This window comes from Prunus persica, chromosome G2 (assembly GCF_000346465.2).
Source record: "Prunus persica cultivar Lovell chromosome G2, Prunus_persica_NCBIv2, whole genome shotgun sequence".
In the NCBI taxonomy this organism is placed as follows: Eukaryota; Viridiplantae; Streptophyta; class Magnoliopsida; order Rosales; family Rosaceae; genus Prunus; species Prunus persica.
This window is the reverse complement of record NC_034010.1, coordinates 30,113,206-30,131,673: the sequence shown is the minus strand read 5'-3', so window position 1 is coordinate 30,131,673 and position 18,468 is coordinate 30,113,206. Positions and strand designations below refer to the sequence as shown.

General features: G+C 38.8%; 3 protein-coding genes across 4 annotated transcripts; 2 read left to right on the top strand and 1 right to left on the bottom strand.

The window, feature by feature from the left end:
- Nucleotides 1,293–7,044, top strand: LOC18786425 (cellulose synthase-like protein D3). Of its 2 annotated transcripts, none has more exons than XM_007220527.2 (4): nucleotides 1,293–1,873; nucleotides 2,568–3,473; nucleotides 3,957–4,764; nucleotides 4,903–7,044. In XM_007220527.2, the coding sequence occupies exons 2-4, from the start codon at nucleotides 2,602–2,604 to the stop codon at nucleotides 6,658–6,660; spliced, it is 3,438 nt and encodes a 1,145-aa protein (XP_007220589.1). In that variant the 5' UTR covers nucleotides 1,293–1,873; nucleotides 2,568–2,601; the 3' UTR covers nucleotides 6,661–7,044. The 2 variants fall into 2 exon arrangements, with proteins under 2 accessions (XP_007220589.1, XP_020413242.1); XM_020557653.1 differs by lacking the exon at nucleotides 1,293–1,873 and adding an exon at nucleotides 1,897–1,957 and having other exon boundaries at nucleotides 4,903–6,952.
- Nucleotides 7,137–8,671, top strand: LOC18786977. The gene has a single exon (XM_007219814.2). It carries the CDS (start codon nucleotides 7,608–7,610, stop codon nucleotides 8,520–8,522), a length of 915 nt encoding a protein of 304 aa, XP_007219876.2. The 5' UTR covers nucleotides 7,137–7,607; the 3' UTR covers nucleotides 8,523–8,671.
- On the bottom strand, nucleotides 8,767–15,466 carry LOC18786057 (transducin beta-like protein 3). The gene is made up of 14 exons (XM_007220374.2): nucleotides 14,857–15,466; nucleotides 14,581–14,763; nucleotides 14,298–14,447; nucleotides 13,645–13,859; nucleotides 13,209–13,494; nucleotides 12,429–12,563; nucleotides 12,107–12,225; nucleotides 11,744–11,900; nucleotides 11,391–11,637; nucleotides 11,230–11,306; nucleotides 10,558–10,677; nucleotides 10,133–10,263; nucleotides 9,855–10,029; nucleotides 8,767–9,379 (listed from the first exon to the last, which is right to left on the bottom strand). The coding sequence occupies exons 1-14, from the start codon at nucleotides 15,151–15,153 to the stop codon at nucleotides 9,044–9,046; spliced, it is 2,628 nt and encodes an 875-aa protein (XP_007220436.1). The 5' UTR covers nucleotides 15,154–15,466; the 3' UTR covers nucleotides 8,767–9,043.

Here is an 18,468-nt window from a genome sequence, read left to right as displayed (position 1 = left end):
GTTATGCTACACGTCAATGTTGATACATGAATAAGATACCAACACGACAGCTCCACAGTTTAACCATCTCTATGGTTACCCTTACCTTACTCCCCCATCCCTCAGTGCTGACAACTATAATTTCACACGCTTTTCGTTTTTTCTTTTTAAGCACAACTTTCATTTCACACGTAAACACCATGTCGACCAACCCATGCTCAAAACACAGCTCATCATTCTTTTTTGCTTCATCAGAAATAAGGCTTTTTTTTATTTATTCTTTTTTTTCCATCATAGTATTATGGTAATTCTACTTGGATCATATAACCCTCCCTTGTGCAATAATATCAAATCTGTACCGATATATTTATAGGTGAATTGAGTACCTTGGATTTTTACTAATTAATCTTAATCAATATATTTGTTAACAATTTAGTAGTATTCTTTTCCTTAAAAAAAGATTTATGTTATTGTTCTTTTGTGCGACTTCAATACCATTACCATGTCAGCAGCACCCCAGCTAATCCAGCAACATCGCATAACAAATACAGCCATCAAGAGTCGCCTTTTTTTTAGGACCTTATCAATTAAGAGTGGTGATGATAATATACTAAATTAGTAAATTCACACACACTACACAGAAACTCAAGATCTTATCTTAAAAAGTAAAATTGTTCATAACCACTATACTAGTGGGTCTTTTGCTCAAACATTACCCTCTTAAATTTATTGTTTAATGCTTTTATTTTTATTTTTTTACTTAAAGAGGATAAGAGTGTAGAATTAAGCTCAAAGCTTATTGGCTTTAGAATGCACTTTTGGTCTTTGATTTGAATTACACGAGTTTAGATTTAGTCCACGGTAGCTAGCTCTAGCAATAAAAATATGTCTCTTTATATGAACTTTTAGAAATTACACACACCAATACAATACATTCTTCATATGAACTTTCTGGTTTTATAATTTATATATTTTATTAGTGAAATATTTAAATTTGGAAGGTGAAAATTGTTTATTTATTTATTACATATTATATATTTGTAGAATATTCCTATAAAATATTCCCTGTCCAGTTTCGAGCGATAAACCTAAATTTACTCGTATCATACGCTGCTCTGCTGTCCAAAACAACTGCTCCTCAAGATGAGTCAAAGTCACTGTTACCCTGAGACGGTGAGGTTTCCCATTTCTTAATAAGAAAATAAAAACAAAAACAAGAATAAAATGGAAAGACACCTAAACTCAGACTGTCACACAATTACACCATGACGAGCATTAAGCACCCATCATAATAAATTAATATGACAACACTATTCACAATCGGAGGATTTCTCTGTGTCTTGTGTCTTGTGTGTGTGAGAGAGAGAGAGAGAGCCGGCCATATCCACCGCAACCAAACGCTTTCTAACCCAGAAGCTTCTCTTTACCTGCCACCGCGTATATACATGTATAAAACCCCATTGTTATTAACCAAGTTGTTTTTCTTTTTCTTTTTCTTTTTTAAAAACAAAACAGAGTATTATTATGTTTAGGGTATATAAAAATATAATAAAAAAATAGAGATAGCCTTCAATCATGGGTTATTAGTCCTGCTCACGACTGACTAAGTCCCAAAACTCATATTCAAATAGTTTTGTCATCTCTTTGTTTCATTCGTTCTCTTCTCTTGTTGTATCTGAATGTTGCTGCTTGCTGGGTCCTCTTGCTCTTTACTTGTTAACGCAAGGGACAGTTGGAGAGCCGACTCTCACCACCTTTGAATTGAACAATTCCCCCATTCCATGTTCAGACAAACCCCTTTCACTTTCTCTGCTGGGGCTTTTTGATAAGCCTCAGCCTCAGAGACCCCAGAGATCTGAAACATACATACTTGAACACCATTTATAAGACACAGGTAAGCTCCTTTTTTGCTCCCCTGCTTGATCTCTCTCTGAGATTCAGACATGGCCCGGTTTTTTCTCCATTAGAAAATAAAAAGGTACAAAGTTTTTGTTTGTGTTTGGTTGCTTAGGAAAAGGTGACACTGGATTTGTGATGGGTTTTACTCACTCGATGTGATGTGGGTTTTTGGTGTATACTTGGTGTTTCATGATTTGGGTTTTACTCAGTTGATGCGATGTGTGTTTTTCAGTGTATACTTGGTGTTTCATGATTTGCGATATACCAAGTAAATGCTTATGTCGGCGTGAAATTTGAAATGAAAAGTTGATACCCTTTTCTTTCTACTCATTTTCTCCGCAAACAGACAGATTCAAGGTCTGGAGATTCATATAGATGATATTTGTTCCCTTCTTACTCGGCTACTTCTCTATACTCTTTTAAATATTTTTGCAACGAGGACTGTCTAGACTCCCGTCTGTTGAGAAAATACAGAAAAGGGATAAGAGTTTGGCATCTTTGTTGTTGAGTTTATGTGTATAGACGAGGTTTAAGATTTAATTTTCGTGTCCTTTAATTTGTCGACAGAGGATCACATTTTTACATCGTGTTGCTTTCAGTTCAGTTTTGATTTTTACAAGATCCGTTTTTATTTTATTTTAGTTGTGCTAATTCAGTTTGAATTTCTTTTGTTTGTGAAAAAAAAACAGGAACTAAGGATAAGTAACTGGTAGTGGTTCAAGTATGGCTTCCAGATCGTTTAAGGCGAGCAGATCGAATCTATCATCAAACTCTGATATGCCTGATGCACATAACAAGCCTCCAGTGCCTCCGACTGTGACATTTGGCCGGAGAACTTCCTCTGGTCGCTACATCAGCTACTCAAGGGATGATCTTGATAGTGAACTCGGGAGTGGTGACTTTATGAACTATACAGTTCACATACCACCAACCCCAGATAACCAACCCATGGATCCATCCATCTCACAGAAGGTTGAAGAGCAATATGTGTCGAATTCGCTTTTTACAGGCGGGTTTAATAGTGTTACGCGAGCTCATCTTATGGATAAGGTGATCGAATCTGAAGCAAACCATCCTCAGATGGCTGGTGCTAAAGGGTCATCATGTGCAATTCCTGGATGTGATGCAAAGGTGATGAGTGATGAACGTGGAGTGGATATTCTTCCTTGTGAGTGTGATTTCAAAATATGTCGGGATTGCTATACAGATGCTGTGAAAACAGGGGGTAGTATTTGCCCTGGATGCAAGGAAACATACAAAAACACAGATTTGGATGAAATGGCTGTGGATAATGCACGGCCACCGCTCCCACTTCCTCTTCCAAACGGGATGTCTAAAAATGAGAGGAGGTTGTCATTGATGAAGTCAACAAAGTCAGTGCTGATGAGGAGTCAAACTGGGGATTTTGATCACAACCGGTGGCTCTTTGAAACAAAGGGAACTTATGGGTATGGAAATGCCATATGGCCCAAGGAGGGAGGTTTTGGAAATGGGAAAGATGATGAAATCGTTGAACCAACAGAGTTGATGAACAAACCATGGAGGCCACTCACACGGAAATTAAAGATACCTGCAGCTATTCTAAGCCCGTATAGGTACATTTCTTGCCTTACTTTTATCCAAAAATGATAACTTTACATTTTCAAAACATCACCATTCCACATCTTTATTTCATTCAGATGCATTTCTAAATTAAGTGGTAAACTATGTTATGATGGCAATCTCATTTGCAAAATGAATGATAACTTTACATTTTCAAAACATCACCATTCCACATGTTTATTTCATTCAGATGCATTTCTAAATTAAGTGGTAAGAAGATCCACGTATACATATATACAGAGTCATATGCTGTGTGCTCAGCGGTTGATTTTGAGATTGGAGAATGCATTGGACCTATTTGTCGCCACACCAAATTTAGCTGTCTACAATGAGCTACATCTTTATGTTATCCTGCTGATAGAGAGATCCGCGAGATTATAAATAAGCTACGAATACTTGGTGCATTCCTTTTGAGATCATTCTTCATTGTCCTGAAAATAATTGCCTTTTGCTCTCTGTTGCTTATGTGTTCACAGGCTTCTAATATTTATTCGTATGGTTGTCCTTGCACTGTTCTTGGCATGGAGGGTCAACCACCCAAATAATGATGCAATCTGGCTTTGGGGAATGTCAGTAGTTTGTGAGATCTGGTTTGCTTTTTCTTGGCTGCTTGACCAACTGCCCAAGTTATGCCCAGTCAATCGTTCTACGGATCTTAATGTCTTGAAGGAGAAGTTTGAAACACCTAGCCCCAACAACCCCACCGGGAAATCTGATCTTCCAGGCATAGATATCTTTGTCTCCACTGCAGATCCAGATAAAGAACCACCTCTTGTCACTGCAAACACTATCTTATCTATTCTGGCTACTGATTATCCTGTTGAAAAGCTAGCTTGCTATGTTTCTGATGATGGAGGTGCACTTTTAACTTTTGAGGCCATGGCAGAAGCTGCTAGTTTTGCTAATATATGGGTACCCTTCTGCCGTAAACATAGGATTGAGCCCAGGAATCCTGAATCTTATTTCAATTTGAAGAGGGATCCATACAAGAACAAAGTGCTGCCTGACTTTGTCAAGGATCGTCGAAGGGTAAAACGTGAATATGATGAGTTCAAGGTTCGGATTAATGGACTGCCTGACTCTATACGCCGACGGTCAGATGCTTATCATGCTCGGGAAGAAATCAAGGCCATGAAGCTTCAAAGAGAGAACAGAGAGGATGAACCTGTGGAGAGTGTGAAGGTTCCCAAAGCAACATGGATGGCTGATGGAACCCACTGGCCAGGGACTTGGTTGAGTGCTTCACCTGAGCATTCTAAGAGTGACCATGCTGGTATTATACAGGTATTCCTCTAGTTCTGGTAAACTATATTATTCTGCTGTCTAACTGCAGAGGGATTGTTCTTACATATTTTGCATGTATAACTTAACCCCAAAAAAAAAAAGGTTAGGGCTGAACACTTATTCACCCTGTTGATGCAGGTGATGTTAAAACCTCCCAGTGATGAACCGCTGCATGGAGCTGATGATGATGCTAGGCTCATTGACCTCACTGACGTTGATATCCGCCTTCCCATGCTTGTTTATGTGTCGCGTGAGAAACGCCCAGGCTATGATCACAACAAGAAGGCCGGAGCCATGAATGCCCTCGTTCGGGCCTCTGCCATAATGTCCAATGGCCCGTTCATTCTCAACCTTGACTGTGACCATTATATTTACAACTCTCAGGCAATGAGGGAAGGCATGTGCTTCATGATGGATCGTGGAGGTGACCGCCTTTGTTATGTCCAGTTTCCTCAGAGATTTGAGGGTATTGACCCTTCAGATCGATATGCCAATCACAACACTGTTTTCTTTGATGTCAATATGCGAGCTCTTGATGGGCTTCAGGGCCCAGTTTATGTTGGAACTGGATGTCTCTTTCGTAGAATTTCCCTTTATGGTTTCGACCCACCGCGGTCAAAAGAACATCACCCAGGTTGTTGCAGTTGCTGCTTTTCTCGTCGCAGAAAGCATTCCTCGGTAGCCAACACCCCTGAAGAAAACCGAGCCTTAAGAATGGGTGATTCTGATGATGAAGAGATGAATCTCTCCCTGCTGCCTAAGAGGTTTGGGAACTCAAGTTTCCTCATTGATTCGATTCCAGTGGCAGAGTTCCAAGGTCGTCCCCTTGCAGATCACCCAGCTGTGAAGAATGGACGCCCACCTGGTGCTCTGACCATTCCTCGTGAGCTTCTTGATGCATCTACTGTTGCAGAGGCGATCAGTGTCATTTCCTGCTGGTATGAAGACAAGACTGAGTGGGGACAGCGTGTAGGGTGGATTTACGGATCAGTTACTGAAGATGTGGTCACTGGGTATAGGATGCATAACAGAGGATGGAAATCAGTTTACTGTGTGACCAAGCGAGATGCATTCCGTGGAACCGCTCCTATCAATCTTACTGATAGGTTGCATCAGGTTCTGCGCTGGGCTACTGGCTCAGTTGAGATATTCTTCTCTCGCAACAATGCCCTCCTAGCCAGCCCAAGAATGAAGCTTCTGCAAAGGATAGCATACCTCAATGTGGGTATTTACCCCTTTACCTCCATCTTCCTCATCGTCTACTGCTTCCTTCCGGCCCTTTCCCTCTTCTCTGGTCAATTCATTGTCCAGAGCCTCAATGTTACATTCCTGACCTATCTTTTGACCATCACCCTCACTCTATGCATGCTTGCTGTGCTTGAGATTAAATGGTCTGGCATTGAGCTAGAAGAGTGGTGGAGAAACGAGCAGTTTTGGTTGATCGGAGGGACTAGTGCCCACCTTGCTGCTGTGCTTCAGGGGCTATTGAAAGTTATTGCAGGGATTGAAATCTCTTTTACCTTAACTTCAAAATCAGGTGGTGATGATGAGGATGATGAGTTTGCTGACCTCTATATTGTGAAATGGTCATCTCTGATGATCCCGCCAATAACAATCATGATGGTCAACTTAATTGCAATAGCAGTTGGGTTTAGCCGAACAATATACAGTGTGATACCGCAGTGGAGCCGGTTACTTGGCGGGGTTTTCTTCAGTTTCTGGGTTTTAGCTCATCTCTATCCTTTTGCCAAAGGGTTGATGGGGAGACGAGGGAGGACACCCACCATTGTTTTTGTATGGTCGGGGCTCATTGCAATTACCATCTCTCTTCTTTGGGTGGCAATCAATCCACCTTCTGGTACCAACCAAATTGGTGGATCATTCCAGTTCCCCTAATAAATAGGTCATTCTTTGCTATTAATCTGTTCAGTTACATTCCTTTATTTGTTTCATACCTGAACAAGTTAAATCGTGCTTTGTGGTGGCACTAGCATGTGGTGCTTCTTGTTCCTATTTGAATTTTGTCCAGCAGTAATTAAGTAACTTGGAGCAATTTGAGTATGACTCTCTATTATGATGCCATGGGATGGGACCAACAAAGGCATAGCCGCAGCCGCATAGGGATGTTGTAGGTTTCCCAGCATTTTTTTGATGCTTTAATGGAGAATTAATTTGAATGTTTCGCTTTGACTTGGATGATTAGGATTTTTTTTTTTTTTTTTTAAATTTATATTGTTTATGGTACTCAGATTATTGATTATGAATTTTTTTTTTTCTTTTGTGATATCAATCGACTTGAAAGGTAGTATGAATTCTGTCAGTTTCCTTCCATTCTGTCGCTCTCGTGCAGTGCAATATATAATTGTTGTTACCTATCAGGATTCGATTTATTACTTGCTTATACTTTATGTATGGAGAATAAAGTGAAGTCGTCGACATGAAATCCAAATATTTTCTTGTCTGGCTGACATAACTAATAAATTTGGTTTTGGGGCGGCGGATAAAGTGATATTTCGAAATTTCTTGTTTTCGAAACACAAGGTTGACCAGTCGAGCTTCCGATCCGACACCACTTTGGTTTGAAACAAACTTTGATCTGAATTCTGAACTGAACAAATTTTGCTGCTGGTTGGGCACCAATGAATAATTTAGAAGGTGCAGTGCAGTAGAAGAATAATTCAAGAAAAAAACCTCATAAGTCGTACCCACACCACATGCAAACCGTATCCCTAAAGAACTCAGAAAACACGAAAGGCGTGGAACTCAGTTGTTGAAGCAGCAGAGTTGCATGGTCCTGCTCTGCTCCTACTCCTCCTATAATATAAAGATAAGACAAACATTGAATGAAACAGACACATCTACCTCTCCTCGTCCTCGTCGTCCTCACCCCTTTCATAATCAACCACCTGAAAGTCATGGCCACCTCCTTACTTGTGAATATGAATCTGATCATGGCTGCAATAATAATACTCTGCAATATTTCATCAGTTTCTTCTACAAATACAAATACAAATACTTCTCTTCCTCCACCTATGAGCCCGAGGAATCAATATGAAGAGATTGGCGCTGCCATAGGAGAGATGCAAAGCGGCAACTACTTCACCTTTGTAATGCTGATGAACATGGTAGGCCCCTTTGATGAGAGACTAGAAAAGAACGTCACTTTCTTGATGCCCAACGATCAGATGCTATCAGAGGTGGTGTTGCCAGTGGCAGTGGCACATGAGGAGGGGGACGCTGTTATGGATTTGTTGCTTCGTCATTCAATCCCTTCACCATTGCTTTTCGAGTATTTGGAACATATCCCAACAGGTTCAACAATTCCCAGTTCAAAGCCAGGCTACTTACTCAGAGTCTCCAACAATGCCAGCAACAATGCAGGGAGGTATTTCTATCTCAACAATGTCAAAATTGTTAAACCAAATGTATGCGCTGCATCGGCCTCTTCTATTCGATGCCATGGCATAGACGGGGTTCTAGCAGCACTAGCACCTCCTCCTCCTCCTTTACCACCACCACCTGATCAAGATGATGATTCTTGTTCTGATAAAGCTCCTCCAGCCTCATCATCACCCGTTGATGATAATCCAAATACACCAGCTGCAGTGCCTGCCTCGCCCCCAACTGACCCAGCAAATTTAAAATCATCAGCTGCTACCTCTTCTCTGTTTCTTTCGTCTCATGAACAAGGTCGTGGTTTGAGGATGTCATTGACCAGCTGTGCTATATTGCTGTCCGTTTTCATCTCTATGATCTAGTCCTAGTGTACTGTGCTATAAAATTTGAAGATTTGGGTACTGCCTGGTACCATTAAGCTTAATATTTATACATATACTAAGGGTATATTGACCAACTAAATGACATTTCATGAATCAGTGCTTGTTGAAAAAGGTCAAATATACATTATGGACCCCTCCTTGATTAGAATAAACAAGTTACAAGTTTTGGGGTACTATTATAACAAGAGAGAGTAATTGAAGTTCCAAGAAGGGAGTGCTAAGGTAAAAAATTATGAATTGCTATTGGTAAATTCGTCCAAGCAGTAGCAAACACCAAACATAATACACACGAGGTAATACGTATGGTACCATTCCCCAGACCGGGGCATTGGAAGCCAAAAGTACAGGGCAGAAGCGCATTTTCTATAATGGCTACAAATTCTCAATATGATCCCAAAATTTCTGATTGAATCACAGACAACAATCTGCTCAATCAGTTGGACAAATACATTACAAGGGCCAAAACTTCCACCAATATTGATACAAGAATTGAAACCCTATTATAAGCTGGATCCCTTAACTTTCTTATTGACACCATCTTTTGATTTCTTTGATTTCCGTTTCTTCGAAACTGCTTTTTCTTTCAACCCTTGAGAGGTCTGCTTTTGCTCCTCATCTTCAAGTTCCTGTATTAACGTCCCATTCTCATCATCACCAACAGAGTGCATCAAAGACCTGTCATCCATTACTCTTGTATCTGTCTCTGGTTCAATGACTGACATTCCAGTAAGAGTGTAGTTTACCAAAAATGTGCTTGTTACATGCCTGTCCATCCTGCTAAAATGCCTCTGGGAATACGACAAGAGACCTTCAAGGACTTCGTCAATGCCTTTTATCTGATAAGACCAAAAATCAATCAGTAAGGCTCTTTTCAGGCCAGAAAAAATGGCCACCATTTCAATGTGTCCTAGTGTCAACACCAACACAAACATCCTAATCATGCATTTGACAACCAATGAGATAAAAGGGGAGAGGGGGGAGTGTTTTTAGTGAAACAAAGTTAACCAGATCGGATCTGACAAACCAATAATTTTCATTATTGATTAACCAAAAACCATGATTATTGATCAAGGAACAAACAAGATCCTCTTCAAGCAGAACACCATACAACACCAGAGAGATCTAAAGCGCAATACCCATTTGTAGGAATTAATGCCAGTACTAAGGGAGGCTTGTCAACACATGCAGTTTGACAGATAACCAATCACTAAAATGTATCAACACCAACATTTAGTGAATATGACAATATCCTACAGAATGCTTTTCTTTGGAACCTTAAAAGACGACACAAACGTAAGTAAAAAGAACTACCTCAGTAATCTCTATTGGATTAAGGATGCTGAAAACTTTAGAAAGCACGAAGTGTGCAACATGACAGAGCTTTGGCTTTGTATTCCATTCTCGAACGTATTCAAATAATAGCTTGAGCTCTTCCTTGCCAAGGGTCTGAAGGGATTTCTCTATCTGCTTTTCATTTTTTCTCTTCCTGCAGACAACATGTATGAGTTACATGTCAAAAGTTCAAGAGAGAACCAGTAAAAGGAAAAGAAAAAAACATAAATAGAAAATAGAAGAAAATCATTCCCAACCTCCAAACTTGAGAAAAACACTCATAAAGCTTATGAGGCTTGCGAAGCTCGAAGGCAACTTGGATTGCTTTAGTAAAGTCAGCATCTAATACAGCATTTTCTAGTTCTTGATTCTTTAAAACACCTTCCTCCTGAATCATAATGAAATATCCCATGTGTAAATAGATCTATATTTTTTAAAAGTGAATTTGACAAAAATTTGTTCACATGTAATATCTTAAGATTTCACCTATCAATATAACAAAAGATCTTGGAACCAAAGGTAACAATAGCCTGACTTATTAATGAAATTTGGTTAATGCCAGAAATCAATTGTCTAAGATGAATTTGCTCTATTTTTAGATTTTAATATTTCGCATTCCATAAAACTGTATTATGCACCCAAAAAAGAAACAAAAAAAAAAAAAAAAAAAACAGCAACTCACCTCTCTACGAAAAGCTTCCTCTTTATCAGAGGCAGTACAATCGTACCATAGATTGATGACAGCATCACTGCTGCCAGTTGCAAGCATTTCTGTGTTCTTTCCAACAGCTAAGGCATAAACCTGCAGATTAAATCTTGTCAGTAAATGACACGGAAAGCAAAAATCTACTTCGGTAGGGAAGATAGGAAAAAGTTAGCTTGGCCAGCCAGGTTAGGGCTGAAAAGCATTAAAACAGATTTCAAAGGCCAAAACCAAGATCAAGAGATCTCAGCCATGAGAGGATAGTTCCAGTACATCCAACAAATCATAAACCCAACATATTTACGTTGCCAAAATTCAACCTACAGTTTGACGACTCCATGTTGATGATCACATGTTTTCAGGTATATTATCAAAACCTACATGTTGATGATCATAAACCCAACATATTTACGTTGCCATAATCTGAAAGTTCAACCTACATTTTGACGACTTGATGTTGATGATCACATGTTTTCAGGTATATTATCAAGTCTCCTACAGAACTTTTGCTGTGTGACCCAAGGTCAATAAATCACAACTCAACGACAGACGAGTAAATGATAGACAATAACAAACCTTCCGACTCCTCACTTCTAACTTTTAACATACATTATATTGACTAATAAATTGATATGTATATATTTTCAGTACCTTGTTCTCATGCTGATCATATGTAGCAATGCATTCATCGGTTTTGACCATCCACAGCTTTAACAAACCATCAGCACCTGAAAATGATAATATAGTCAATGCATATATAGCCACAGTTACAAGAGGCGAGGACAACAAAAGTGTGAAGTGAGCCTCATTACCGCAAGAAACAAACTGGGTTCCACGAGTAAGGAATGATGCTCTTAATACACTTGTTGTATGCCCTTCAAATGTTTTCAAGCATGAACCGTCAGATATGGCCCATATCTTTATTGTTTTGTCACCAGAAGCTGTTATAACACATTGATCAACTGGAGAAAATTCTACAGACCAAACGCCCCTTTTATGACCCTTAAGTACAACTACTGGTACAAGATCTGGAAGCCTCCAGACACAAGCAGTGCGATCCTGATCAATGAGGAGAACCCAGAAAGTTGAGTAAGGTAGTGCCATAGTTTCACTAAGGTAATATGATAAATATAAAAGAATTAAAGAACCTTAAAAAACTACAAACCTGTGAACCACTACAAACTAAACTATCATTAGGTGCAACAGCTACTGAATTGATATCCTTATCGTGGGCTGCTACACCAGCCTTTGCTTTCAAATTTATAGGCTTTTCCCCATTGTCTGGAAGACCATCCAAATTCCACACCTTGAGGGTACGATCACTAGACGAAAACATAATATAGGTTATACAAAGACTAAACAGTCCCTTAACACCTTAATCAGCTAAATAGAGCTCAATAGAGATATCCTCCTTGAGGTCACAACCCAAGCAATCATTTAACTATTGAAAGCATCACCAGTATAGGTTGCAATTGTAAACAAAATATAAGACAGAATTTGGTAAATGGATGGCCTGCAAAGTGCTCACCTACTACCACTAACGAAAAAGTCTTTACGCTTTTTTGAGAAAGCAATAGCTCCAATACTTCCCATGTGACCTATGCCAAGACCAAGGCAACATCTACTTTCTGATTCCCACAACCGAACCTACAGAGGATAGAGTCAGAAATGACAACATATATAATCTATAAACACACAGGCCACATGCAGACACAGGGAGACACAACAGACAGATTCTTAGCCTAATATAGTTCTTGAAATCTATATGAATCCAGGAGATCAAGTTTCTACCAGCACCGGAGAGGGAGAAAAACAAGCCCACAACTGCCTTATGGCAGACAGAGACTTACAGTGTTGTCCTTGCTTCCAGTCACTATAAGTGTTCTTCCACAACTTGATACGCAGGTGTCAAGACATAGAACAATTCCAGTATGACCTGCCAGCACATAAGAACACGACATGGATGCAACATCATATACTCGTACCTGCATGTTTCCAGGTTAACTAACATTTCAATAACCAAACCATATAACAGACGTCATATTACTTTAATCACATGAATACTTGAAGGATGCACTCATCTAATGGGTGCACTAGCCTACATGGTATCATGACCCAATCAAGCTGTATTCGCCCAACTTAAATAGATAGTACCAGGATTACCACAGAAATGTATATTTCTAAACAATGAAAATTTTCAATTATCAAGGACACTTCTAAATAAAAGACAACTGACGCTGAACAGATGGATTTTCAGCTAAATAAACACTCTAAAACCAATAATGTGTAGGTGTGCAATGTCAAACCTAGTATTTTAGTAAAACCAGATTCAGATTCACAAGTTTTGAATCCCCATCAGTGAAGCAAGGATTTTCATGAACATACGTTGATGCATGGTACAAGAATGAAAATGGTGCATAGGAAGCAATGAAAGGTTAACAAAGAACTGAGTTCAAAGACATTTAAGAAAACAAGGATGCAATGAAAAGTTAAAATGTGATATTTTCATTCGAGGAGAGAATTGATCTTCTCAGAGTTTTATAGCATGTACATATTTAGTTGAACCAACCAATTCTAGTTGCAAGCCAACAACATGATTAATCTAAGGTAGATAGGAATCTAGTAATTACCTGTTCAATATTTGTGGCAACAGCAAGAAATTGTTCCTCATCACCTAAAAACTTCATATCCACAATCTCATCATTGTATCCTACAAGTCTTTTGCTTAGGACAAATTCCAACGTCCCTTCGGGAACCTTAACTGGGGAATATAAAAGGAACTCCTGATCAGCAGTCACACAAAGCAGCCCTTTATCTGACGGTAGCAGGACAGCGGCAGTGAAACCCCTTTTCGATTCATCCCCATCTGAGGAGGGAGTAACATCTGAGGACTTTTGCTCAAATAGGCAAACTGCACTGTCAAAATAAATAAAGTACCAGTAAACGAACTCACCAAATACAAGCCATTGATTCCAAGGGACTTACAATCATTTAACGCATAACTAACAATTCTTTAAAACCAAGAATTACTTCAAACAAAATATTTTTTGAGCCCTCAAGATTTACCCTTCAGAATTCCAAATCCGTACAACCCCGCGTTCACCAACTGTTATAAAACATATTGCAGGTAACCCACTTTTCTTCCCACTCTTCTGCTTGCAGGAACTCAAACAGGAAGATAACAGGGGTCCAGAATGGATTGCGCACACACCTTCAAGGACCTCATATGTTGTTACAGTCTTCATGCAGCTAAAGTCATGAAGGTTCCACAAGATTACAACCTGAAACCATTCTGCAATCAATTTCGAGCTGACATATAAACAGCAATGAAAACTAAAGAGCATGACAAATAATACTCAGTAAACATCCCAGTGAGGCAAAATAAGAAGGGTTCTGAAAAAAGATGTCAAGAAGATAGACATTCTAGAATTCATAACAAATAATTGATCATTATCACATAAATATAGACAATCTAATTAAGGTTCACCTCTCCACTACCCATGATCTACTTGTTCTTGACCTCAAATTACCCAAATCATAATTGAATTGGCACACTCGGATCCGATTTAGCTGCCCCTATTACAAAGTCTAGGCTCAGAACAATTAAAGACATTACCAGATGGACACTAAATGAAAACATACAAGCAAGAACTTGATGCACACAGATGCGTAGGCATATCACTTAAAATAGAGGTACGAAATATAAGGTCTAGCCTTACCTTATCTCTTCCAGCTGTGAGCAACGTCGTCCCATCTTCAGATAGTGCCATAGAAGTGACTGTCGAGTGATGCCCATTAAGCGTTGCAACACACTTCTTGGCTAATAGGTCCCAAACATGCACAGTTGTATCATCACTTGCGGAGAAAAGCTAATTAAAAAAATGAGACCAACAATCAGCGTAATGAGTTATAAATAAATAAAATAACTAGTTTCAACCCATTTCATCTGGAAATCGTAAAGACAAAAATGAGAGGTAAGAGCTATGTGGACATGGAGCTTACAAGTGATTTAGTAGGATCGGGATGGAAGAGAACACTAGAAACAACTCCTTTGTGACCTTTAAAGTAATGAGTGCAGAAGCTACCATCAACATCCCAAACAAGAACCTTCCTATCAGCTCCTGCAGTCGCAAGCAATCCCCCAGATGGGTGACAAGCCATTCCCATAACAGGCCCATCATGACCCTATTTTCCAACCAAAAATGCCAGTCATTTGCATTTTTCGTAGTAATATAAGAGAGAACCAAATAGAACAATTTCAATTAGGCATTTAATTACCTTCCAAGAACGCACACACTTGAAGGTGGCGAGGTCCCAAATCCTAATTTGGCGACTGTGGCCAGAGGAGAAGAGCAACTTGTCGTCGGGGCTAAGGGCCAAAGCTGTAACGTCCTCAGAGTCGCCTTCAATGGTCGACCGAATTGAGGCGTTGGAGGTGTCCACTATCTTAATGGAGTCGCCGCACTTGCAGGCGATGAAGGAGCCGTCGGATGAGACCACGAAGGGCCCGCCGGAGTAGAACTGTTGCAGAGAGGGCACGCAACGGTAGTTCTTCTTCAGAGGTAGAGACGCCATGAGAGAATTGGTGAAGCTCCGCTCTCCCAGAGATAGAGAGATATTATAGTGTTGCAAGAGACTAATAGGTTCTTCTAAAACCGCAACTGTGCGGGAGGTGAATTTAGGGTTTAAGGACGTTGCCCAAAAAACAAAGAAAAGGAAGAAAGGTATAATAGGGTTTAAGGAAGGGGAAAAAAAGGGTCAAGCGACAGAGAGGAGAGGAAGATGTAGACATTGTAGATCACAGTGACGGAGGCAGCCCAAGAAATTGGGCCTTAGAGGAAGTGGGTTGGACTTCAGTTTTTTACTGGTGGGCCTCAAGTGCGCTTATAGGCTTCTTTTCCTATTTTTATCGCTTTTCTAGTACAAATTTTCAACTGGCAGCTCTTGCTGCAGTAGAAGGCAGCTGATCCAACCAAACGTGTCGAGAAGGAATCTGATGACCAATAGCCGCCAACGCATCCTCTACGATATTTGCTTCACATAAAATATGGTTGAAGGTAATGACTTGGAAGCAAGGAATGAGGGCTCTTACATTGTGGACGATAGTGAATAATCTCCAAGGAATCTGTATAACCCCATTAATGGCTTCAATGAGAGTTTGAGAGTCACCCTCCACAATAGTTCACACAGTGAGTTTACTTAATATTAATATAAATATAGATGAAACATTTAGTTTGTAATGAAGGAAACGACAAACTTTGATATTATATTATTTATCAGTTAGGGTTTTTTTTTTTTTCCTTTTATTCTTGAGACCCTACCGTTAGAGTTGGATATGGGAATGTAACAATAAACATTTATGAAGTTGCACCATTCAAATACCGTATGATTTTATGAATATAATGCAGGTCATCAAAGATGATGAACAAATAAATACAGTTTTGATGAATGCGTTGTTGTTAAAACATACATATATATTCTATTGAGGGACACTATTTAGGATTCTTTACGAAATATTTTTCAACGATTCAAACATTTATATATCATTCTTGCAAAAAATTAGATAAATCGGAAACCGTTTAGACATTCAATTGTGTCCTATAAAATCAATGAACACAGTGCTTTAGAGAAAGTACTAAAATTTAAATAATCATTTGAGTAGTCAAATGATATAGGATTCAAGTGATTTTTCGTAATGATGATTTTTTTTGAATGAGCATCTACAAAAGACGGTTTAAATTACTAAAATACAATACAAAATAAGCTCTAGAAGGATGTCCCTCCAATAAACTTATTTACGTACTAAAGAGAGAAATGTTCAAACACAAGGCAGTATGTAACTCAAGATAAGATACTATTAGAATGCTTTTCAAAAATATAAGATGAAGAAAGAAGCAGTGGAGATATCCAAGTGGCGGTGGATCGATCGACCTTGGATAGAGAAGCGACAGATCATCATTTCATGTCAAGAGGATCAAATGGTCATTAACAGACCTGCAAAATAGTATCTCTCTCTCTCTCAGATCAAACGGTCATTATTTCGTTAGAATATATTGATATGTGCATTTGCAACTCGTTTTCAATGCGTAGTAGTAGTAGTGTGTTTTTATGTAAAATTAAATTAAAATACAAGGAGGAGTCCGGCCTACTTGTCTCTGAATCACTGACTGGCTGGGCCCTACAAACGAAATGAGTATTAGTAGTTGTGGGGTTTTGCTGAATAATTAGTTGGAGGAGTGATAGGATGGGAAGGCAGCGTGGTCATATCTTTATTTTTCAACTTTGCATTGTTTTTTTAAGGGCTTTTTTTTGGTAAAGACGAGACGAGAGAGAGAGAGAGAGAGAGAGTAATTATAAAAAGAGGGAGAGGAAGTGAGAGAGGGCTAAGGTCATCTTTTGTCGTAGGGTTAAAAATTTAGTCCTATAAAGTATTAATTTTTAAAGAATAGTATAGGGTTAAATTTTTTCATCTCTAGTCATGAATGAATATATTTTTGGGTCCTTCATATTTTATTATTTTCAGAAAAATTATAGTACAACACTCATACATTCCACAACCATATATTGTTTAATTTAATTAAATTGCTATTTTTTTAAAATTAAAATAAAAAGCCAACAAAGGCAATTATAAAAATAAAAAATAAAAAATATTGGAATGGTCTCAAGGGTCTGACCTTAAACAGTCATGACCCATAATTTTTTTAAACAATACCAAACATTTAAAAATGTGAAGACAAAAAAAAAAAAAAAAAAGAGGATGGTTTTCAATGTTTGAGCTCCAATGGTCATGAAAAACACTTTTTTATAATTATTTTTAACAGTCCCGATCTCTTGGACCACAGGAGTCCAAGAGATTGTGGTCACCCACCGTTGGATATTAATCCAATGGTTCAAAATGATATATATAAATGCAATATGACATAAATGATTATTACCCGATTCAAGTCAACCGTTGAATTTACATCCAACGGTGGGTGACCATAAATCTCTTGGACTACAGGGGTCCAAGAGATCATGACTGTTATTTTTAAATAACACTTGAAAAGATTTGAAAAGCTAACCACGTTTATTATTAACAGTCCCGATCTCTTGGACCACAGGAGTCCAAGAGATTGTGGTCACCCACCGTTGGATATTAATCTAATGGTATAAAAAAGTTTATTAAAATGAGTGCAAGAGTGAGTGAACCGTTGAATTTACATCCAACGGTGAGTGACCACAAATTTCTTGAACCCCTGTGGTCCAAGAGATCAGGACTATTATTATTAAATAATAATAATAATAAAAAGTGAGTGGATAGGTCTGACCTCCAAGGTCATTGCCAACAATTTATTATACTTTTTCTTAAATACTGCGAATTGAAACATTCAAAAGGCTTTTAAATTTTTATATATATATATCAATGTTGACTGTTAAAAAACACATAGATGGGCCCCACTATAAATTTGGCCTATATCAAAGCTGGGCTACATTTGGCCCGGTTAGAGGGCTAAAATACCAAATTTGGCTAAAATTTTGTTTAGCACATAATTGGAGATAAGTTTTACATTATTTTAAAGTTATATTTAGAATATAGCCCATGACTGAAAATGTTCTAAAAGTCCAAGATATATATGATATGGAGATAGGAAGGAAGGAAGGCTCGGTGTGATTGAATTTGAAGGTGAGGTAAGGCATGTGGGTTCTCCCCCCTACCCGTTTTTCCCTCTAACCCCAACACAGAACTCAACTCCATCTACCAAATCTACCCCTCTATCTCTCTCACCCACACACCCAAACACACACACACACACACACACACACACACACAACAGCACCCTTGGTCGACCTACCCTCCCTCCTGTATATTTATTACTTGACACATTCTCCACTTCCCTCATCAACACCACA